Source organism: Lampris incognitus, chromosome 9 (genome assembly GCF_029633865.1).
Source record: "Lampris incognitus isolate fLamInc1 chromosome 9, fLamInc1.hap2, whole genome shotgun sequence".
Classification (NCBI taxonomy): domain Eukaryota; kingdom Metazoa; phylum Chordata; class Actinopteri; order Lampriformes; family Lampridae; genus Lampris; species Lampris incognitus.
Window position 1 is genome coordinate 15,711,703 of NC_079219.1, and position 24,415 is coordinate 15,736,117.

The 24,415-nt window shown below is 43.4% G+C and overlaps 1 protein-coding gene across 4 annotated transcripts in view; it reads left to right on the top strand.

Annotated features, from left to right (window-relative positions):
• The window catches only part of trak1a (trafficking protein, kinesin binding 1a), a 60,293-nt gene that overhangs the window by 15,928 nt on the left and 19,950 nt on the right, over window positions 1-24,415 (top strand). For 3 of the 4 annotated variants that reach the window (XM_056285621.1, XM_056285620.1, XM_056285619.1), the window contains exons 2-6: window positions 168-362; window positions 20,219-20,295; window positions 21,428-21,544; window positions 22,331-22,431; window positions 24,084-24,192. In XM_056285621.1, coding sequence (XP_056141596.1) covers window positions 20,245-20,295; window positions 21,428-21,544; window positions 22,331-22,431; window positions 24,084-24,192 — 378 coding nt within the window. In that variant the 5' untranslated portion in view covers window positions 168-362; window positions 20,219-20,244. Of the gene's footprint in view, window positions 1-167; window positions 363-12,804; window positions 12,933-20,218; window positions 20,296-21,427; window positions 21,545-22,330; window positions 22,432-24,083; window positions 24,193-24,415 lie in introns of those variants that run through there. The other variant, XM_056285622.1, reaches the window with a different exon arrangement.

A 24,415-nucleotide genomic window follows, 5' to 3' on the forward strand; every position in this document is an offset into this window, starting at 1 on the left:
TCTCATCCCTGTTAATTCATTATTGCCCAAATTCACAGTGATCATCGTCATCCGTTTACCAATTCTCATACCAGATGAAAACAGTATTACTAATCCATGTCATCTTGCAATGTCTTATCCCACTGAAAAATAATTCATACATGCTCTCCCTCTCTCTCTCTGTCTAGATGTGTGTAACAGTACTGATTTGCCGGAGCTTGAGATTATCAGTTTATTGGAAGAGCAGCTGCCAGTCTACCGGCTAAGGGCGGATACTATTTTTGGCTATGACCATGAGGATTGGCTGCACACTCCACTCGTCGCCCCTGATGCTGCCCTCGAACTCACTGCCGAACAGATAGAGGAGACCCTAAAATACTTCTGTAAGTTCAACTAGTGTTGTTTTCAAATACTTTGGTCAGTACAAACGCTTGGAAGGCCTCCATACGTACGAATAAATGCTGTTTCAAATAAATATTGAGTAAATATAGAGAATAGAGATAAGGCGATTGACCCTTCAGAAAGACCACCTGAGGGGTGGTCACTGATTCCAGCGTGCCCATGAGTGGTGAAGTGACAGCTGGCCAGGGTTGCCACAGCAAACATGCCTTTGTCTTTTATACACACACACACACACACACACACACACACACACAAACAAACACACACAAACAGCCCTTTGATAGGTGACATGGCAGTGTTTGTGCCCGCACGTGTCCCTATGTCTATTTTTGTCCTATCAAACTAAGAGGTGGTCTTGTGGCTGACCTTTATGTCGGCCTCTAATCTAAACGCAGATAAACATCCACACACAGATACACACAGACATCACACACACACAGTGCACGTAAAAAATAATGTTTTCCTATCAATAATTCAGTTCTTGGTTCACCTCCAGGATGCTTTTTACCGTGAGTTTGGCTGAAGTAGTCCTGCCAGAAACAGTTTCAGGATTTTATACATGGGTTCGAATAGGAACTAGCAGCTTGTTGACCTCAGTGCTCGTCTTTGTTATTACTGACCTGACACCATGTCTGCTATGAGGAATCAGCAATGATGGTAGGATCTTTGTAGGATCTTTTCAGCAATCACCATCAACTACTTTTGCACATTGCACGGTTGCACATTGACCAGTATAGTATTCATATCTTTTGTCCCAGTTTGCAGTCTTCACTCTTACTGAATGTGATTCCTGCCCCTCTTCCTTGCTACAAAGAGTTGAGCAAGAAGAAACAAGTGAAGTAGCATGATGCTTGGGCAACACCAAGAGATGAAATATATATAGGTTTTGTCATTAGTGGTTGTTCTTACCATTTTTTCCCCTCTGTGGTCTGGTGAGGTGATGTTTATATTTTTAGAGTGAATTATAGTATACAGTATATGGCTCTGCCGACCTCTAAACTCTTAGCCATGTGACCCCTGTCAAGATAAATTACTAGTGCATCTCAATGGATGTTACTTGAATGAATGTTACAATATGAATGTTACTTCTACAATTTGCACACTGTATGTATACACTGATATCTTATTCGTCCGTCGCAGCGACGGGGACCATCTAGTCATCCTGTGATGGATGACAGATGACTTGCGCGATGATTAAAGTGAGGAAGAGTTGCGCATCATCAGCCCCAGTCTCTCGTCCGAGACCACCTACTACCAGTGGCAAGACTAGCGAGACGACTGGCAATGGAGACGCATGCAAATTTTTCCTCAGGGTTTCTTCCCGAAGCCTTTCCCGTGTATGAGTATACCCGCAAGGCAGCGGAGGTTTTAAATCAGAGTTTGCCTTCTCCGAGATGAACTGCTTGACAAGGCTAACGAGCTTCATCTACCCGGGGTTTGAAATCAGAGTTGTCCTTCTCCTAGATTGGCTGCCAACCACGGCTAACGAGTCCAATCGACCTACCTGGTTATACCGCCGGGAACCTGGTCGGCCCTGCAGCAGACTTTCTAAAAACAGGAGGTACCACGAAAAGGTGCTGCTGCAGACACATTTGCGTAGGAGCGGCCATATGCTAAGGTCCTGATAGACCCGCAGCGATCACTACACCAGGAAGTGAGAGGCCACCGCACCGCTTTGCATTCCTTTTGGCAAGTAGGACATCTGGCCCAGTACCTGCCACCTCCAGATTGATGTATTAACCTATGAAAGGTTATTTATTCATGTTGTGTGTAACCAGCACCGTCAGAGAAATAGGTGGCAGAGTGGATGACGAGACGGAGACAGCAGACCAATCGGGGATCAGCCTGTCCGCCGTAGCCCGGGTTTTTGCTGACATCAGATCCACACGGCTAGTTTGAAAGAGAGTAGGACAGAGACACCTGGCTATACAACTGGGCAACACTTTACAACAAGGGTACATTAATTGTAATTAGTTGGAGATTTGATGGTTCAGCAAGTGGAATAGGAAAAGCACATAGGTGTAGTGGTCGATAGTTCAATTGAATTTCACTCGCACGTTTCTGAAAAAATTAAAAAAGCAAACACTATGCTGATGGTAATTAGAAGAACTTTTCTAAATTTGTGTAAGGAAATAGTTTTACCATTATATAAATCCTCGGTGCGATCTCATGAATTTGCAAGCTCGGTCTGGGGTCCTTATAAAGTAAAATATATAGAAAAAAATTTCAGAGAAGAGCTACTAAACTAATCCCAGGTGTGAAAGAGAGGTCATGTGAAGAGAGGTTAAGAAATTTACAACTGCCAACTCTAGTATACAGGAGACATGACTCAAGTCTATAAGCTTGTTCACAACATATATGATTTCACAGCTGAGCCTGTTGTCTACTTTTGAAATAATAGGTACGAGTTAAGAGGGGACTCCTTAAAACTATTCCCGTTAAAGTGTCCCTCTGAAAAGAGAAAAAAACGTCTCCACAGTTGGTGCTGTAAGAGCACGGGACGGCCTTCCCGAGGATGTGGTGCAGGCTCCTTTAGTGAACTCTTTTAAAAATAGATTAGATCAATTTTGGTCAACAAAGGACTTTTTATACAATTATAAAGCTGAGTTGTGATTATTCTGAGTATTGTGTGACTGTGATTATTTGTGAGATTATTGTATTTATGTGATTTGTGATTATTTGTGAGATTATTGTGATTTTAATGGTTGTTATGATTTGTGGAGTCTGGTGTAGAGGATTTGTATCCTGTGTCAGAAAAAAAGTTCATTAAAATTAATCAACATTAGTTAATGCAGCTATAAGCATTAACTGTCGGTTAATTAATAGTTAACTAATGTGTCTAGTAATCATTTACTAATGGTGTTCATCATTTACGATGTTCATTATGTACTAATATTAGCTTTTACCTTAATCAACCTGTAAACCCTTAATAAATGTTAACGAGCGACATTTGTTGTTACTTAATGCTTATTATTGTATTAATTAACTGTTAGTTAATGCCTTATTAACTATCGCTAATAGCATTAGTTAACAGCTGTCATCTGTGTATCTGTATATTTGTCAGTGTGATTACAGTGAGGGGCTATGCTAATCATCTATATAGTTGTTATAGATGCATGCTCCATCAATTTAAGATAAACTCTCTGCATAGGACACCAGGAGAATGTCACTGTAAGGTGGCTGCAAAAGTTTTGTTTTTTCCACGTACATAGCCCTGTGATTATATTACTCAAATAATGTGATTAGATACGATTGCCATCTTATGATTGCCATCTTATGATTTATTTTTCCATAAGATCTTATATGTTTGTTATTTTTAGGAAGTCAAGTCAAGTCAATTTTATTTGCATAGCCCAGTATCACAAATTACAAATTTGTCTCGAGGGGCTTTGTACATTTATGGTCTTTTTTATTACTTCACTGTCAACACACAGTTAAAAAAAAAAAAGGAGCAATTAAACATCATTTTCAAGTTGTTAAGGTTCGTTTTACCCGAAAGTTTTTCTTATGGACATCAGTTTTGAATACTTGTATTCATACAAAGCACAGATAAATGTCTTAGTGTGAGCCATACAGTAAATAAATATCTCTGCCCTGCCAGTACATCATGGTGCCCCATCTGGAAAGGCTGATGCAACATCAACATCAGGTTGTTACGCAAGTATCAAACCCACTTACAAGACTTGCATACACTGAAACCCATTTAGTTTTTAAGTGTGTGACAGTCCACACTGCACTTGCTTTTTTACACATATAGCATCACCAATACGTATTCTCAGTGGCAACAGATATGCTGAAAGCTCCTCTCAGTAAGCACTACATTAAGGCAAGTTGTAGTCCGTCCGTTAGCAGGTCGTAGCTAGTGTCAGCATCATGGCTACCGGCAGCAGTCAGAATTCATTCAAGCAGGACAAGCTAATATTAGCAGCAGAGTTCAATGAAAGGAACCGGCACTGCCATATGCCTCACGCTAATCTTCTTGAGTGCGTCTTAGGAGGATCCTCTTGAATTTAATTCATGCTGTCATGTAAATATGGATTAGCTGGACAACGGACTTGGGACTCAGAAAGGGTGTCATTAATAAGGACTCAGCATATTCAGTGCTATTTAGGTGAAAGCTAAATTTGCTGTCATGACATATCAGGATTATGGGACCCGTGCACTGCTCCACTGTTCATGACAAACTAATCAAACACTCTGTGGCAGCTATCTTAGGTATAAAAGTGAAGATACAATTCTGAAACATCGTTCTGAATGAGTGGATGTTCTACTGATTCAGGCTCTATGTGTAAGCCACATGGTGTCAGTTTTGCCAGTGCCAATGCCCTGCCAACTGCTTTCACATGCTGCTCAGCCTCGCTGGAGTCGGAGCCTGTCACCATAGCAACCACGCAGAAGGACGAGGGAAGGGAAGGGGAGGGGGAGATGTTGCTGACGTATGATTATGGGGCGGGATCAAGCTGATGGCATCTCTCCCTGTGATTGGTGTATGTTTTTTCTAACCCCAGCCACCCCTCTGAGTCATCATTATCATCATCTCTGCTGCAAAACCCGTGACTGCTGCTGCACTCGCTCCCTCTCCGGCTGTATTTATCGAGTCATTGTGAGAGATGCGCTGGTCCATGTGCCGAGCTAGAGCCTCCACAGTGATAGCAGTTATCATGACCTCAGAAAGGCAGGAATAAGACAGACTGATTAAAAACACTGGAAGATGGACTAACACGGTTTTTAAGATCAACACTCAGACTGACTGATAGATGGATACGTAGAGACAAAAACTACCACACTTCCTGGATTCTTCTTCATCAAAGGGATGGCTGACAATCAAAAGGGTGACGGAAAGAAAGACAAGACATAGAAAAGAAGAAGGATAAAACAGTTGAAGGATACAGAGGAAGAGCTTTCCATATAGAAGAGCAGATACACAGTAGAGGTGGGCAAATATCGGCATGTTTCAGTTGGTACAGATTCTGAAGCCATGTTCCACAAGAGAATGAACAGACTGAATGAAGGACGAGAGGCCAGACAGAAGAACAAGGAATTAAAGATTTTGAGGATTTTGATGTACTGCTGACCACGATGGAGCTAACAAGCAGCAATGGTAACAGCACAAGGACAAATAAAGAGCACAATAAAGAGACGGTTGGCTGCTAACAAGCGCGGGACAGAGAAGGGCATACGTCAGGATTGGACACACTTTCGCTAGCAATTAACATCGGGCAGAACCGTGCACCTGCTGCTTTCTGCTAAGCATGCTGGGATAGCAGAAGAGAGGATCCACCATCTAATTGACTGACACTCTCAGTGACTGGCTAATATACCCAAGTGACAGCTGGTTGCCTCCTAGCTTGCTGGTACATTAGTTGTGTCAGAGATGTTACAGCTAAGAATGCTGGGACACTGGAAAATACACAGCCGTTTTTCAGAGTATTGAGCATGAAGAGGCGAGGCCAGACAAGAGGCCAGAGGTTTGTCAAGGCAGACTACTACGAGTTGGACTGGTACTATGAGGAATGTACCGATGGTAAGATAAGTTATCTACTGTAAGACATCTCCAGCTCTCTCCTGTTAGTTCTAGCTGTTATGGAGCTCACTGAAGTCAGAGGTTTGGCAAAGTAAAACCTACCACTTAATGGACGTTTACCACAGGCAACATAGTAGTGGTGTCACGGAAAGTAACCGAATAAAAATACTGAAGCAATAACGCAGTAATAGTGTTATACTTTTTTGATGTAAAAAAAAAATAGAAATTTCTCTTTGTGTTTGCCCTCTACTTACAGTGCTTACAGAGGTCGAAGCACACAGTCAGCTCAGAAGCATGACCATGTAGCTGGCAGGGATCAGTATCTTAATTAAAGATACATCAGCAGGACAGATCCTTTTCAACCCTGGCCTGGCTTGAATCCAAGTCTAGTACTCCCTATGCCATCCTGCTGTCATTGCTTGCTATTGGGTAGTGGCCTAACTAAAGGTAGAGCCGGCCAGAGGTGTTTTTTCTTTCTTTCTAATAAGTGTGGGTTGCTCATAACTAGACCGGTCTTATTAGTTCAACATACTTATCTTTAAAAAAGAAAGAAAGAAAGAAACGGTAATGCAAGAACCAAATTGATTTGATAAATTTGGCAATACTGTGATGGCCTGGCGGCCTGTCCAGGATGTCTCCCTGCCTGCTGCCCAATGACTGCTGGGATAGGCTCCAGCATCCCTGCAACCCCAAGAGCAGGATAAGCGGTTTAGCTAACGGATGGATGGAAATTTTGGAATACATGGATAACAAGAACCCAGAAGACATTTTCCTGTCCCAAAACTTAACAGGCACAATACGAGAACCGTTTGATGCATTTGACCGATTCAGTAATGCAGCTATTGGTAGAGACTAATATACAATAGCTGGTTGGAATCTGGCTCTTGGGCAGGAAAAATGCGAGTGGAGAAGAAAGGAAACAGGACACAAGTGCTTTGAGGATGGTGTGCTGTGCATGTTTGTTGAACTGTATAACTGCAAACACTGTCTCAACTTCACTGTATAGTTGCATCAGTGCCAGGCTCCTGCGAAACCAAGGTAGCCTTTTGCTAGTTACAACATGCACAGTGGGGACACAGACATGGGCTGGAGTTAACAAAGACTGTGGGAGTAGTAAACCTATTGGCTAATATGTTGAAAATCAAATTAATCAACAGAGGCCTGGTACCCTCACACTTATAGCAGAGCAAATTGAGGGTAGGTAGACTGTTGTTTTTCCTATGTCACATTTCCCTAGATTATAGTTGTCAAGAGGCATGCGTGCAGTCATTTGTGTAAAGGATATGTTAGTAAATGAAACCATAGCTAATGTTTCTGTGAGGACTCAAGGGCACAGTAACGTTGAAGTTGAAGCTGTTTCAATGGCGGCCACTGACTTGATGAGATATCTGTGTTGGAGCTGAGTCAGTGTGGCTTATAGAAAAGGCCAAAGCGTAGTCACACAGCTAGGCGTGGGTATAGCAAGGGGCTCGAGGGTTCAGAATTGACACTTTTACGGGCGCATGTTTGGTCTTGAGTCAAGGAATGGTCTTGAAATCGTTACCGTTTGTGGTGATGAAGGTGCTGATGCTGGTTGCCGGGTCAGAGCTGATAACTAAAGGAGGCAGAGACAGAAACACTGATGCTGATATTGAATCTTGCAGGCTGTCTGACCAGTATTATAGTGACAGCTGTGAAAAAAATGCGGCTAAATTTGTCAAGGAAAGCAATTAAATGTAATCGATATGAGAACGAGTTGAGGCAGTCTCATTGGGCACTTTCTTTCATTAAGTCAGGGATTGCGGAAGATAAGTGAAAACTGATGTGAAAAACGTTGTGGTATAAATAGGATGGGGACATAACAATAAAAAATAAATTTAAAAAAAACAGCTGCATGATGCTCCGTTTAAATTGGCTGAACTTCTTTTTCTGGGATTCCTTCGGTTAGATGGTCTACACTTAAAAGTATGGAAGCTGTTTGCTCACATCCGCTTGTGGTATTGTTTGGTAACAGCTCTACCATCTATTTTGTAAGCACCCCACATACTGATGTAAGTGCACCCCCCGATTACATACACACGCACACAGCCTACACACGTGGCGGCTCGACCTGTGATGCCTGTGTGACGAGCAGCAGGTTATATCACAGCGGCTGGGTTATTACCAGCAATATCAGCTTCCCTCCCTTTATCCTCCATGCACCTCTGACTTCTTCCTCCCTTCTTCTATATTTCTGACTCAATAAATCCTTTTGCACCATTTTCTCTACCCCCTCTTTCTGTCTGTCTGTCTGTCTGTCTGTCTGTCTGTCTGTCTGTCTGTCTGTCTGTCCAAGCTTATCAGTTTCTCTGGAACCAGTTGAGGCACTAGTTTGAGCCATGTGTTTGCACTGAAAATCTGTTAGCGGGATGAATGAACAGGGAGAATTGGGTCTAGTAGCTGTGAGCTGGTTACATATTTTCATTGCGGGGATGCTCAGCAGAAGTGGTTATGTAACCGTTTCAGATGGTGTTGGAAAGCTCAGTACCTCCATAATATCATTTATATGCAGCTTACAGTATTACTGAAATAAAAATGATCCAGGCTTAGCCATGAGCCTATATTTGCACTGCCGTTGCTGGGAGAAAAAAAAAGATACTGACGTTCCAGCGGGCCACCATGATTAAGTATAACTTTTCATCCTAATGATGAAATGATCAAATATAATCCCATTGCGGTGAATTCAGAAATCAGATCTTGTAGTATAGTGTAGAGGCAGAAGTAGAAAACGGCTATGTTATTCTGAGGCAGTATGAGAAAGCGATTGGGAAGTAGGTTGCCTTATATTTAGCCCGTTGATGTGCTCTTGGCTGCTCTCATCAACAGCAGTCTGCAAAGTATTCTCTGGCATTTCACAAAGCCTTTCAGAAAGCCAGTGGTGGATAGATGGATGGAGGGCAAGCAGGACAACGTGCAGATGAGAGACAGCGGAGAGGAAGATAACTTGGTGAAAAGACCACCAGGGATCCTTGAAAGCTTTCCAGGGGGTCCACAACCAAACCGAGTTTTACTGTTATTTCACCTACAATATAGATAGCCGGGAACTGGACCAAACGGGTCTAACAACAAAAACCCTCTCAGCTGGGCGTGCCCGGGACAAAACAACTCTGCAAATGGGGGGAGAGGACCAATGGGTTTCTGTTTGGGGGTTGGTCGGCTCACTTGGAGAATGTTATGCAAAGTTCTGAGCTAGCTTGCCAGAGACAATGAGACGTGACCATGAGATAATGCGGCACAGAAAGAGGAAACGGGGATGAAGGGGTAGTCCTGGGGCATCTAAAAGCCACTTCCACCCTGTAGAAATGCAGTCTACTCATTCAGGGTAGGGGTTACTATAACCTAGGGAACACAAAGATGCTGGCATTAAAAAAGATTGAAAACCAGTGTAGGATTTATCTAGATTTATTTAGAGTGTACACCCTGAATACGATCCTGTCCACAATGTCATGTTGACTTGCATCCACTGTTGAAAACAACTGGAAACGTTCTGTCGAAGAATGAACGCGCTCGGTTATTTTAAAGTGTTATGAATCATTTAGATAACTTTGTAAACTAACTAGTTTGCACCCCAGTAAACGGCTTTGCATTCGTTTTGAAAACACCTCTATTGGCTTTGTTGCTGACGTTGCTATGATCGCAGCATCAATGGCAACACTTTGTGTTGCATCCGTGATATACAACCAAAACAAAACAAAACTCCGAAGTCTGGAAGTATAGAGCTGGCAATGGCCTTGAATGCATGTCCTTCACAAAAGACTAAAGACGTCATTACTGACCAAAAGAGCAGGGAAGGGAGCAAACATGCAAGATGAGAAGAAAAGATGGGGGGGGGGGGGGGGCGAGGTGCTGGGCTGTTTTGCTTGTGTTGTCTTTTGTGGCCTGCAGCATTGTAACTGTGGGACTACCGGGTTGGCTTACTCAAGCATGCAGGAATGCACAGAGTAACAATAACAATTAGACATTTGATAATGAGCTGAAACCTGGCCTATTTTTGAGGCCCATATTTACAAGTGTGATTTATAAATTTAATTTAAGCTGATCTGCTTTGATGGGTAGTTCAAGACCGTTATAGTAAGCATGGTAGTTCATGCAAAATGATTTACGAAATGAAATTGTTTTGCTTTAGTCGGTCTACTAGACTCTCACATTTTAATGAAAAATATAGAAATGTAGGCTTATTGTATAAAAGATAGAAAAATCTAGTTATCTAATGCCCCTTTTCCACTACATGATACCGGCTCGACTTGACTCGACTCGCTTCTGTGTCGTTTTCCATTACCGTAACAGTACCCCTTGGATTTTCGGTTCTCCCATTTTTTTCAATTTCCAAATGTACTTTTAAGATAACTCCGCTTCGACCGCTTCGGCATATAAAAATGTGGGGTGATATCCCATGTGTGCATTGATGACGCAGTGACGCAAAATGACACAAAATGACACAGTGACGTGTTTCTCTGACCAATCAGAGGTCTGCATTGATTTTGGTACCTGCTCCAGTTTCTTTGGAACCTCGACAAAGGTGGTACCAGAAAAGTGGTAACAGTTACCAAAATGCCGGCACTTTCCAGTAATGGAAAAAGAAAAAAGGGCGAGTCGAATTGAGCCGGTACCATGTAGTGGAAAACGTGCATCTTCATCTAATTTTACTTACTCGGTCCCTGACAAATATCTAGAAAAAAAATTCAGAAATCTTCTTGCCCTTTAAAAAGTGTAGAACTATATTAAATCAGATGGTTATGCCTGCACATGGGCACCATGACTGGCCTTTAACAGGCCACAATGCACATAAGGCAGCCGCATCAAGGTCCTTTTCATAATACTCATCCATATTTCCATGGCTTGTTAGGCATGGCCCTCAACGAGGCTGATGATTTATGAGTAAAATATACAGTAGCATTTGGACCACCGTAATTACTGTCAACCCAGCAGTGCCATGTCAAACCCACCCAACCAACTCAAAGATTTCTTCTTGATATGTCAGGGGAGGTGAAGATTGGAAAGAAAAAGAGGATATGGAAGATGGTAATAGGTCAGTAGGCCTCTAAAATTTGGCTAACTGAAGACAAATAACAAAAGTATTTTGCAAAGGAAAAATACTCGTGGCGAGTGCACAGAACATTAGCGATGTCCCGCTATGTTGAATGATTGTCAAATCCGTGTGCCGTTTGTCTCAAGTATTGGGGGGGGGGGGATCCTGGCCTTTCTCTCTCTCATTCCCATCTTTGTGTTAGAAGTAGATTCAACAGATGATCTCATGTAGGGGTCATAGCTTTCACCTGGAAAGAGGAGGAGATCATGATGATGATTTAATACAGTTGGTGTGTACGGCTTCAAATGTGAACAGCTGATGGAGTTTTATATTCGGTATGAGTGATGGTGATTTTCAGCAGATGGCTATATGCGAGGTCTGTAACTTGGATATGAACACACTTGTGCCCAGACGTGGTGTACTGGTTCAGACTCGCACTAGTCATCACAGTTGGTCTTCAGCTGAGTTCTGCAGCAGCGTGGTCCCGTTCACCTCTAACACCCTGTGACCCTCTCAGCCTTAGCACTGTCCTTTCAAGAGAAACAAACTGCAATTGGAGTAGACCACCTACTGTCATTTCAAGAAAGAAAAAAAAAGTTAAAAAAGTTGTTTGTTCGCTTGAGAAAAGAGATTTGTCCATTATCACAGTTTTATTTTATTGTCGATATTGACATTGGGCTATACAAATAAAATGGACTTGACACCTTTGAAATATATCACTACACATGATTGATCTACCCTCATCTCTATTTGTCTTAATTTCTTGCTTGGTTTCTCCCCCCGACTAGAACTGGTTGATCACGTGTCCGAAAATCCACTTGCTGGACCTTTAACTGCCCTTTACCCCACCCTAGAAACGTGCACCTGTATCATGATTTGGCTCTGCGTGTTTTGTTTATCATTGAGGCTTGGCATGGACCATTGCACCTTAGCTGATAGGAAGTTGAACTGGACTCGTTCTCACTGTACCTTAGCCCCGCCTCTAGAAACAGGTGTGTGTGTGTCTGATGGCTTGCTCCGGTGTTTTGCTCCTGTGTGGGCTGGCCCTGGAATATACCATTTCACTCCAGGGGTGAGAGGTTTAAACTGACCCATGGAGCGTTAATCTGGAGGATTATGTGGTTTTGAACGGGTCCACTACAGATTAATCCCACTGCTTTCATTCCAGAGGTTGAGTCTCTTTTAACCCAGTTTCACAACCTGTAAAGTTGTTTGGATATTTGCCTGCTTATCGATGTGGGGTTGCGTTTGCTTTGACCTCCCCCTCCCCCCGGCTCTGTCGGAGTGGAGCGGACCTCCAGCGGCCAGTCGCTGCTGACTGGGAGGAGCCGGGCAAGCCCGCTGTCTGGCCGGGCCACAACAGAAGACAAATGATATATACACTTAGACAAGCTCACACGGTAGACACTTTTACTAATTCATGGGCACACACACACACACACACACACACACACACACACACACACACACACACACATACCACACATATGCAGTCACTTTTGACAGACGCAACACAAAATGCAATTTTCAGGGCAACACAAACAGTCTCTTCTCATAGAGCACTCACATTAGATACACACATACTGTCAGGTGCACTCTCGCTAACACACAGAAAAAGTGATTCACACATCAACATGCTTTTCTTTCTTTTTTTTTTAGAAAACGGTTTGCAGTGGTAGGCACAAACACACACACGGTCTCTGTGTTTGTGCAGAAACACATACAGTCATGGCAGGGACCATGGCGCTGTACCTGCATGCCGTGCGGCTCAGTATTTAGTTTTGTGTCCTGAGGCGAGTATGGCGATGCCGGCTTGTCCTGGTGCCGAGGGTGGCCTGGAGTACTCCAACCATGGAGGAGAAGATGAAGAAAAAGAGGAGGAGGAGGAGGGGGGAGATGAAGACAAGTATATCTATCTGCCCAGGCATGGAAAAGCAGAGGAGGAGGAGGAGGAGGAGGAGCAGCAGGTTCTATGTGAAGGTAGTCTGGTGTTTTGATTCTGAGAGTGTTCATCTCAGTTTATGGACACGCTGCCTGTGCCGCTCCCTTCTTATGAATCTGCTCGTATCGCCTCCTTCACTGTATTTCAAGCTCACTTTACATGCACTTGTAAGTATTAAGCGACGAGAAATAGGTTGAGTCAGCTTTGCAACCATTTTTGGATGGTTACCCTGAGTTGAGCTCAGAAAAGGTCCAGCAACCACAGTTTTTAAAACCCTATACATTACATTTTGCCCTGTAAAAGCATTCGTTTATTGCTTTACTGCTTCGCGGTGGAGGGAGAAACCGAGCTGTGCCTCTGAGATCATCAGTGACAATTGCGTGTGGGCCGTTTAAATACTGTACCTATATCACAATGGCCTCGATGAGCTCATGTAGTTATTTGCAATTTATAATACTGGCTTTATTGACGGCATCGTTTTAAAAGTCTGTGGTTTTAAAGAGCTGAAACATTTACACAGACTTTGGCTGTATGTTTGTCTCTGTCGATATCTCCCTCCCCGGTGTGCTTAGTGCAGGGACTGTCCAGTTGTTGGCGTAGGGAAACGCTGTGGTGCTGTTATTTAGACAAGGGCTTCTCAGCTAGCCTCAGAAAAATGAATTTTTTTCTATTTTCCACCCACTCAGAGGGATTTTGCTGATCATGCAGGCACACACGCCTGAGAGCGGAGGCACTGTTCTACTGTCGGCTGCAAAATACTTCTACGGCTTTCTAACATTGTCGAAGAGCATTTGGGGTTTTTTGAATGCCTTGCTCAAGGAGACTTGAAGTTACTGTAAACCTGCTGGTGTGACGTGTTCAAATATGGGCTTGGCACTCTGTCGTAGCAATCAAACCAGTGTTGAGCATTACTGCATGATGCAACGTCAGTACGCTGCAGTTTAAACAGAGATATTTAAAAAATAAAAAGGATAACTTGCTTTGTCCTATTTAGAGGGACACATGAATTTAGCGTTGTGTTTGTTCACAACTCGCTGTATAAGTCTGCTGCCAGGGATCAATACCCAAGCCAAGCTGAGGTAAAGCAGTTCATCAAGCGATGACTGATAGACGAGCACGTAGCGAGGATGGAGAGCATTGAGACATTATTCCGATATTTTCAACAGACTGGGTGGCAAACTAGCGGAAAGAGATTCTGTCGCTCAATTTGAGTTACGGGTGGGGAAATCAGAGGATCTTGGCATCTTTAGGGCTTAAAACGAATGACCGTGTCTTGGAAAGAAGCATTGCCTGAGGAATAGGAATCTGATTGCTTACATTTACAAAGGCATAATTCATCGAAGGCTGAATATTTCTACTTTCAATGTAGTCCACACAGGAAGCAGGACCCACTCAATTCTATTGTTTTTATAATAAAGACAAATCGTTGGTTTAATAATATGATTAAACGCAACAGTGGTAGCTATCTTAGTTGCACGAAGGATAAATAAATGTCATCTTGCATATTTCTATGGCTGATCGGGTGTTGCCCTTGGACCCGTGTTTTGCTCTGTTGCAGCCACTATTATTAGGCTGCCTGTAATCTTAGACTCTTTCTCTTCATCGACCCGCGTGTCACTTTACAGCAGACCCACTGAAAGCTAGGAATGTGTTAAAAGTGATTATTAATTACACTTCCACATTACTGTAGTGTAATAAACATGAGTCGATATGTAGTTGCGTGATTTGTGATCTGGACTGATACTAGTGAATCTGGACCGTGAGTCTGGACTGATACTAGTAGTGAATCTGGATCGATACTAGTGAGTCTAAGAGTTTACACACTAGGCCTCCACTGTACATCCCACTCACTGAAAGGGAGGAAGACTTTGTCCCTAATTACGTACACTCATTGTGTTAAACAATAGGAACACCTTCCAGATCACTTTCAAGATATTAAATTGCACACCTTTTTGCTTCTTTTACACAATTCAGGTCTCTTGCTTTTCAGATTTTTTTTTTCTCTGACCCATTTCTTCCTCTCCATCTCATCCCCCTTTCTGGACTCATTCTGGTATAATTGTTTAAACATGAAATCCTCCCAGGTACACTTGAAACGTCTACTGTGTGCAGTTGTTGGGAGTTGTGTTGTTGCCTGAAGCAACTTTAAGGCTTTTGTTTGAAAAAATTACCCTTTACATGGGATGTGGTGTGAGTTGCACATCTTCAGAAGTCATATAAGGGTTGCGTCCCTTCCCTCTGGGGTCATGTGTAAAGCTTGTCCAGAATCAAATCCCCTCTCCCCTGTTCCTCACTACTGTGAACCTCCCTCCTACTCGAGAAATGATGATTGGTAATATGGATATGATGGCCAAGCAGGAAGAGGCATTCGTTGTTAAGTCTCACACACACATATGAACACACACACACAAGCTCAAACACAAAGCAGGAAAACATACTCTTACTGCTGTCAAGTCTGTGGTTTCATGCTGGGCTGGCGATGGTCAACACGCCGCAGTGTATACTCATATGTGTATGCTTCCTGTTTCTTGATTCTCATTAGTATCCACAGTAACCCTTCAGCGCTTGTCAACACACCCGGGAGAGATTAGATTGTGGTTTATTTGCAATATTTAACAGAGAAACTGTATTAAACTCCAGGATCGCCGAAGCCTCTACCCTGTGACCTCTACCTAGCTTCTTCCTTTGTGCTAGTAAACCTAAGTGATGCAGTATACTCAGGAGGGAATGCTTGGGAGGTCAGGAAATAGCCCATAAAGTTAATATGTTCATTAAACAAGATGAGATGGGCGGGTGGAAACAGACCCTGACCAAGGATTAAAGTGTGGTATAGGTTATTCTCATATTACATCACATATCACGTCACGGCAACACATCGGCCGTGTTGGAGGACAACGGCTGCAATCCATAGGATTCCGTGTTGCTCTCACTGCACGGTGCTAAATGTTTTCTAAACAGTCAGAGTGAACAGAATTTATTTCAAGGTTTGATTCATACAGAATAGCTGTCATGGTTTGATATTTTATAATGGTTAATTTCTGCGCTGTCTTTGGTTGTTTCAATCACGCTGACAGAGAACGGAACAAGTCCCGCTTTCACTTTCCAAAGAGAATCAGCCATCAAGGAGAAGAAACTCGAAGGTTGTCAGAGGAAAGAAGAAGAAAATGGATATCGAGGATAAGTTGGGAAGATCTTACAGATGAAAAATTAGTATCATGCAGAAGTTAAGATACCTGCTTTTACAAAAGGGAAAAAGCAGCTTGGTCCTTTACAAATTGATACCTAGGGACAATTTAGTACGGCCGATTCGCCTCACCTACATGTCTCTGGACTGTGGGAGGAAACCGGACCCCCCGGAGGAAACCCACACAGACACGGGGAGAACATGCAAACTCCACACAGAGGACAACCCCCAAAGTTGGACTACCCCAGGGCTCGAACCCAGGACCTTCTTGCTGTGAGGCGACCGCTCTAACCACTGCGCCACCGTGCCGCCCCACATTATTATTATTATTATATACATATATTATACAGTAAAATATACAATTATACAGGCAAAATAAGAGGGGATAAAGGGTAATGGTGCAGAGAATATATCAGAGATGCTGAATTAAATGTTAACAGGTTACTTACATACATGCCTGAGGTAGATATGTGAATGTGCAACAAATCTGATTTCACCACATCAAGCAGCGCTCTCTAGAAGAGTGTGTATTTTTTTCAAAACAGACCTCTGATTGACAAGTCCAACACTGGATGGGAACTTGTGTAAATTGTAAACATGGCACATCTTACATATACTATATAGTAATGCACATTTATACAATTTGGATCTTGAAGCACAGCCTTATCACAGGGGGCCCAACATCAACTTGAAAATGCACAGATCTGTGGTGGGTTTCCACCATGGCAGCCTCGGTGGAAAAAGTGACAACGGCAAATGCATTGTTGCTCATTGTCATAAGAGTTGATAGAAGAAATGGCATTGCATTTCAACTTCACATTCTTGGAGAGCCAAGTCTCAGAACAGCAATAGCTTGAGAGAGAAAACTCTATTGATTACCGATTCTTTCTGACCAGAATGGCATTAGTTTTAATCCCACTCCCGGAGGGATATAAATGTGGAACTTTCTCCCATCCCTTGACAAGTGACATTCAGATGCCCTTGTGCAAGGCACTTAACCTTGCAAAGTCAGCTTAAATCTCATGAGCTCAGCTCAGTTCACTACAAGATATTAGTCTAGAAAGGACCCAATCAGAGCCAATTTAGCCCGGCAGCTGGAAGCCATCGGTGAACTATGAGGAGCGGTTTAGATGATGACGACAATGAGCAGCACCATATTTCATATGTTGACATTGACAACAATGGCAGCACTAGGAGAGGTTAGCATCGATGCTGCTTTATAATTAGTTTGATCAAAGACATTTACAAAGACGTGAAGAATCATTGTATGGACATAGTAATTACTTGCTTCACTGACTGATCCGCTAGCAGCAGCGGTGTTTACCTGCAGACCAATGTGTTTGGGAGTGTCGCACTCCAGTTCTACGTGATGGGGTTTGCGGCTCTGACTGATTAAAGGCTGATAAAGTTGCCTGCAAAGGAATTTTGGTCCCCGCCCTCTTACGTCGCCCACAAAGCAAACAAATGCCTGTTGAGCCTTCCCAGACTACGTTAAATGAAGCGGAATTTGTGGGCCGGCTTTGCGAGGCTACAAGGCCCCCCAACACCCGCCGCTGGCTGCACAGCGGCGAGCTGCAGAGGACTGCAGTCGTACTGAGCAGCTCTTGTGAGTGTGACGCATTGAGCACATTTTCATAAACCAGCCACTCGCCTTGGTAGTATAAAGTTAGAAAATAGTATTGTGGATGATACCAGCGAGCTTAAATCTATCTTTATTGGGAGGATTAGACCATGAAAGACTCTTTTCATTTTCCCCAGCAGCCCTGCACCCCTATCCTAAGAATATGGAAATATGCAGTTTGCATCTGAGGGCTCTGCTTTGCATTGCTTCCATTCTGGGAAACTTGTGATAGTAGCATTACTGCATCTGTCATGGAGCGTGTTCTGTTCTTCCAGCAATATATATTTTATGTGATTATTAACAATACACAGTCTGGTATTGTTATACTTTATTTTGATGTGCTGTGTTCAACATCGCATCGGTTCACTTAAATGTATGCCTCACCCAAAAAGTAGTTTCCCCATCACTGTTGACAGCATTCCAGTTCAGACTGTCGAAATATGATAATAAGACTATTCAGCAGTCCATCCTGTGTCCATTGACCCTGGCATGTGCCTTTTAAGCAGTTTTACGTAGTTGGTAAAACGGACAAAGGTTTATACGAACTCCCATCAAAACAAATTATTCCGTCCGAACATCCTCTGAACTCAGGACTTCAGTTTAATTTATAAATGTCAAAGGCAAAGTACTGTTAATGGATGTTTATTACTGAAGTAAATCAACTCAATCTGAATGCCGTTTCTTAGAAGCCATCTGGATTGTGACTGTTGAAGAGAACATTGCCACTATCTTGGATTTATAATTTTACGAGCAAGCAGCTACTTGGATGACGATTTGGCCGGTCTTGCGTAATGAAGACTTCTATTCATTGCTTGTGTGTGTGCTGCTGTTGTAATGAGAACATATGGGAGTGGTTCCTAAACAGTGACCAACTGTGTTGGCATTCGACAACTTCTCTTGTCTGAATTACTCAGTAGGTTGACAATGGGTGTGTGTCACAGAAAAGGTAATTGTGCTTGCTTGTGTACGTGGATATGTGCAAGTAAGTAGACTTCTCAGGAAGCTGATACTTTTTTTTTTTGGAGTCCCCCCCCTTTTTTTTCTCTCCCCAATTGTATCTGGCCAATTACCCCACTATTCTGAGCCGTTCCCGGTCGCTGCTCCACCCCCTCTGCTGATACGGGGAGGTGCTGTAGACTACCACATGCCTCCTCCGATACATGTGGGGTCGCCAGCCGCTTCTTTTCACCTGACAGTGAGGAGTTTCACCAGGGGGACATAGCGTGTGGGAGGATCACGCTATTCCCCCCCAGTTCCCCTCCCCCCTGAACAGGCACCCCGACTGACCAGAGGAGGTGCTTGGGATCAGGACACATACCCACATCTGGCTTGCCACCCGCAGACACGGCCAGTTGTGTCTGTAGGGACGCCCGACCAAGCCGGAGGTAACACGGGGATTCGAACCGACAATCCCCATGTTGGTAGGCATCAGAATAGACCACTATGCTACCCATACACCCCTAAGCTGATACTTTCGTTGAACTGAAAAGGAGTTAAAGGAAGGTCACCCACAAGTTGACAGCGTCAACAGCGGTACACGGAAACATTTTGACGGGTGTTAAAAAAATATGTTTCGTGTGTACAGTACAGTCTGGAGCTGGTTTGTCCTAATAAAGTTGGGACGAATGAACATATGCAGATGTTCATCCGGAAATGAGATGTCCATCACCTGGAAAAGGTGACTCCTGCTCTGACAAAATGATTGGCAGCACAAAATTCAAAACGTTTATGGCTATTTTTAAAATTCAGTAGCTGAAAACTGAAATTGAAATTGAAAATATAAACCCCCTTTACAAACTGTATATCTATGTTTTCAGGGCTGCATGGTGGCCCAGTGGTTAGCGCTGTCGCCTCACAGCAAGAAGGTCCTGGGTTCAAACCCCGTGGTTGTCCAACCTTGGGGGGGGGGTCATCCCAGGTCATCCTCTGTGTGGAGTTCTCATGTTCTCCCCATGTCTGCGGTGGGTTTTCTCCGGGTACTCCGGTTTCCCCCACCACCAAAAAGACATGCATGTTAGGATTTATACTCCTGTCTGTACCCCTGACCCCGAGGCATGGCAAGACGAACTGGAGTTGGTCCCCGGGTGCTGCACAGCAGCTGCCCACTGCTCCTAGCTACACAGCTAGGATGGGTTAAATGCAGAGTATAATTTCCCTACGGGGATTAATAAAGTATCTCAAATCATCTGTTTATTTAGAGAAAAGTAAAATTTTGAAAAATTGTAAAACGTTTGCCTTTTCATTCCAGTTCACCACATTCTCGATCAATAATATGTCTACATAACTTCAAGGTAAAACCAGGAACAACTCTGGTTCAAGTAAAGGGAGCCATGCTGCAGTGTGGGACTGGGTCTCCAGTCCAGCTGGGAGAACAGCCAAACACTGCAGTCATACAACTGCACGTTTATTGACTAGTATATTATTTCACGTAACTGACCAAGTGTAACTCTGTCTCCATCCTGTCTCTCTGTCTCTGTCTCCATCTGCCTGTCTCTTTCTATCTGTCTGTCTGTCTCCAGTACTGTGTGCTGACAGAGTGGGCCAGATGACGAGGACCTACAATGACATTGACGCTGTCACTCGACTGCTGGAGGAGGTAAGAGCTTGCAGAATAGATTAAAAAAGGGAGGAAAAGAGTAAACATGGATAAATTATACATGTTCATGCAGTTCATACCTAAATCATATTAAAAAAATGGATGCTGCACCGTAAGGCTTTCCGGACAAACGCTTTCCCTGAATGGTCATACAGTAGCATCATGTTGATCAAGTCTGATTTTCAAATCATTTGCAGCTAATCCACATGGACAACTTATTTGGCTTGTATTCTCTTGACCAATTTGAAACCTCATGTGACCAGACAAGTTGACTAAAAACACGATCTCACGTAGAAGAAAGGTTTCCGGGGGGGGGGGTCGTGGGCCGAGAGGCGGGGTTAAACCCACGCCGCTGCAGCCCAGAACAACTTCAGTCCTCTACTGCTGAGCAGTCGGAGGGCCGAAGTGAACCGTGGACCGCAGAAAGACAGGCTGCTGAGGCTGTGTTGTGTAAACACGTCATGCCCAGGTGTTGTGTTCTGATGCGATACCATGGACATAACATTACCTACAGCAGTACTTCTATTTTACTCCGTTGTAAAACTATTTCTATTAGGCTGACAGAACACAAAGAACCCCTTTTAAAAAGGCTGCATCCTAGTGAACGAGACCACAAATAGTATTTAAAACTGTGTTGCCTTTGTGTTGCTTAGTAGCGCCTAGTAAATATAAAGCTGTCTGTAATTCTAGTAGCCTGGGTCCATTACTCTTGCGGGTCAAAACTAGGCTTTCTAAAAAAACAAAAACAAAGTATGTCTTAAATTTAATTACAGCTAACATTGGGTATCCTTGTGTTACAGCAGGTTAATACGTGCCACCGCTGAGTGCTGTTGTGAGAACTGAATAGTGAGGGATTTATTGCAGTACACTGGTCAAGGGCACCTTGAAGTTAGCCCACCAGTGACTGTGAGTTTTCTCTCATGAGTTTTCGATGAACAAGCGAACCTATTTTAGGTTCGTTTTCTCTCCATCGAGCTTCGGCGTTTCTTTTCAGTACAACTTACTTACATGCCATGGCGTCAACATGGCATTGCACAGCACTCAGTCTCTCCAACGCCACATGTCCGTATCTGAAACATCTCTGCTGCACAAATGAACATGCTAAACCAATTGTATGTGTGTCTCCGTGCAGAAAGAGCGTGACCTGGAGTTGGCGGCTCGCATCGGCCAATCACTGCTGAAGAAAAACAAAACCCTCAGCGAGAAAAACGAGCTGCTGGAGGAGCAAGTAGAACACATACGAGAGGAGGTGGGGTGTTTGTGTGTGTGTGTGTGTGTGTATATGTGTGTGTGTATGTGTATGAGTGTATGTGTGTGTGAGAGAGAGTTTTTTTTGATGTGTTGTGTTAATTTGAAAGTTTCCATGCATTTTGAAATGAAGTAATACAGCAATGGCGGCACAGGGGCGCAGTTGTTAGCGCAGTCGCCTCACAGCAAGAAGGTCCTGGGTTCGAGCCCTGGGGTAGTCCAACCTTGGGGGTCGTCCCGGGTTGCCCTCTGTGTGGAATTTGCATGTTCTCCCCGTGTCTACGTGGGTTTCCTCCAGGTGCTCTGGTTTCCTCCTACAGTCTAAAGACTTGGAGGTCAGGTGAATCGGCCGTACTAAATTGTCCCTAGGTGTGAATGTGTGTGTGTGTGTGTCGGCCCTGTGATGGCCTGGTGCCTTGTCCAGGGTGTTTCCCTGCCTGCCACCCAATGACTGCTGGGATAGGCTCCAGCATCCCTGCAACCCTGAGAGCAGGATAAGCAGTTTGGATGCTGGCTGGCTGGCTGGATGGATGGATGGATAGTACAGCAATGTGCGTCATGCTGGGTCTGATGATATTAAGCGACCAGAGTATTTATTAGTATTTTTGTAATATTGTGTTATGAGTTAACATATTTATGGATTAATATTGTGCATGTTTATTTCATGTTTAAGACTAGAAGCTGGTTTGAAAAGGGCTGAGATTTGAGTTTTACCTGTCTTCGTGTCTTTTTTGCCTTTCCTCTCCCTCATCCGTCTCTCTCTCCTATGCTCCCTCTGTATACATAGGTGTCTCAGCTGCGTCATGACCTTTCTATGAAAGATGAACTTTTACAGTTCTACACAAGTGCTGCCGAGGAGAGTGAAGGGGAATCGCCCACCTCCACGGCGTAAGGAAGTCCTCATCTCTTCTCTTCCCCTCTTTTGCTCTGATCTTCTCTCCATCTCTTCTTCTCCTTCTCCCTCACCGCTTTTCACTTTGCAGTCTCCCTAACTCTGAGTTGACTGTCTGTCTTGTTTCACATGGAGCACGATAAAATGTAATGCAATGCAAATCTAGTATACTAGTGAGGCAGGGCACAGGACGGGGGGGGGGGGGGGGGGACACACACAACCTCACACTTCCCTATGCCCTGCGGTCATAACTGCAAGACAGGAGTGTCCATCACAGTCGGTTGATGTTAAACATCTCACACAAGTCACCATTCATAAATAAGAGATGTGGTTTTGGTCACTTAAAGCAGTGGTTCTCAACCTTTTTGGGGTCCTGGACCCCCTGCGTATTTTTGATCTACCCTGAGGACCCCTCCACCTGATCTTGGGGGAGGCGGGGGTTGCAATTTGATAGAAACAGTAGAAACTGCATTTTAAATTGCATTATAGCATTTATTCACTCTTTGGGGCAAAAATAAGAGCTTTCAGTTGTAACCTAGATATAGTTAACAAAACCGAATTCTTATGCAGTAACTTTCAGATATATGTAACAAAACAGAATATGTATTCAGTAACTTTCAGATATATGTAACAACAGAATTTTATGCAGTAACTTTTAACAATGCAAACGGGAGCGAGATCTCTTATTAAAATACAATAGATTACACTTGTGAAACAGATGTATTTAGAGAAAAAAGTCCTGTTACCTTTTATAGTTTAGGTAGATAAAGGTCTCAGTCACATTTGAGTAAAATAATCCTATTTCTATAAATGTCATAGGATCTTTTTTTTAAAGATATTTTATTTTCACGGACCCCTTGCAATTACACCACGGACCAATAGGGGTCCGCGGACCCCCGGTTGAGAAACACTGACTTAAAGAACCAGTGGAGCCCCCTGGGGAGTGTAGTCATGTTAATAAAGTCAATGGCTGCAAGACAGCTTGTGTAATAAACTGACATTCATGACAAAACTGAGGATAGCTACTTTATTTGTGTAATACAGTTTACCCATCTTCCTCGGCTTAATAAATCCTAATTATTTAAATTGACTGTTTTCATTATGCAAACAATCCACATAAATAATAAAAAATAGTCCTCTTGAATTTCATAAAGATCATTTGATATATAGAAATTGAGTTTTATATATGTATGGTATTTTTTCTTTTTTTTTCTTTTTTAAAACGTCACATCTGGTTGTAAGTGTTAAGTGCAATACGGGGTTAATTTCCTCTGGCGCTCTTCCACATTGATTTCCTCAGCCGTCCAGTCAGGCCGTGTTCATAATTCATTCAAATTGACACGGTCTGTATGCTGAACTTTGCTAGCTCCTTTTTGTGTTACTTATCACTCACGTTAATGGTCTTGAAAATGTAATCGAATCTACATTCAAACTCATCTTAAATTGCTCGGGATAAACACCTCAGATAAATACTAACTGTCATGCAGTTGTGGTGAAGATGTAACTACTTCTGCCCAGCGCCTTGGGCAGACTCAGATAACATCACTAAACTGACTGACTAATCCTCATCTCCTGCCCTGTGTGTGTGTGTGTGTGTGTGGCATGCTGGTGTGGACTCCATCCGTGTATATGGGTGTGTGTTTTCTAGGGTGCGCCCCAGTGACCCAAATGTATCTGTCCCCAATTACTTCCCACTGGACTCCCTGCAGAAGAAACTCAAAGATCTGGAAGCAGAAAACCTGTCCCTTCGCTCAGAGGTAGGACACACACACACACACACACACACACACACACACACACACACACTCGGCTGCTAGGTTCAACCTACTTGCTGTAAAGAGGGAACTCCCTCTTATTTATTGTGGACTCTTAAGCATATGGCATCGGGCTGAGCCCAACTGAAAGAAGTGAGTAGATGTACGCCCTTACAACCACACAGCAGTTAACAACAGACCATATAAATTCAGTGTAAAGATAGGT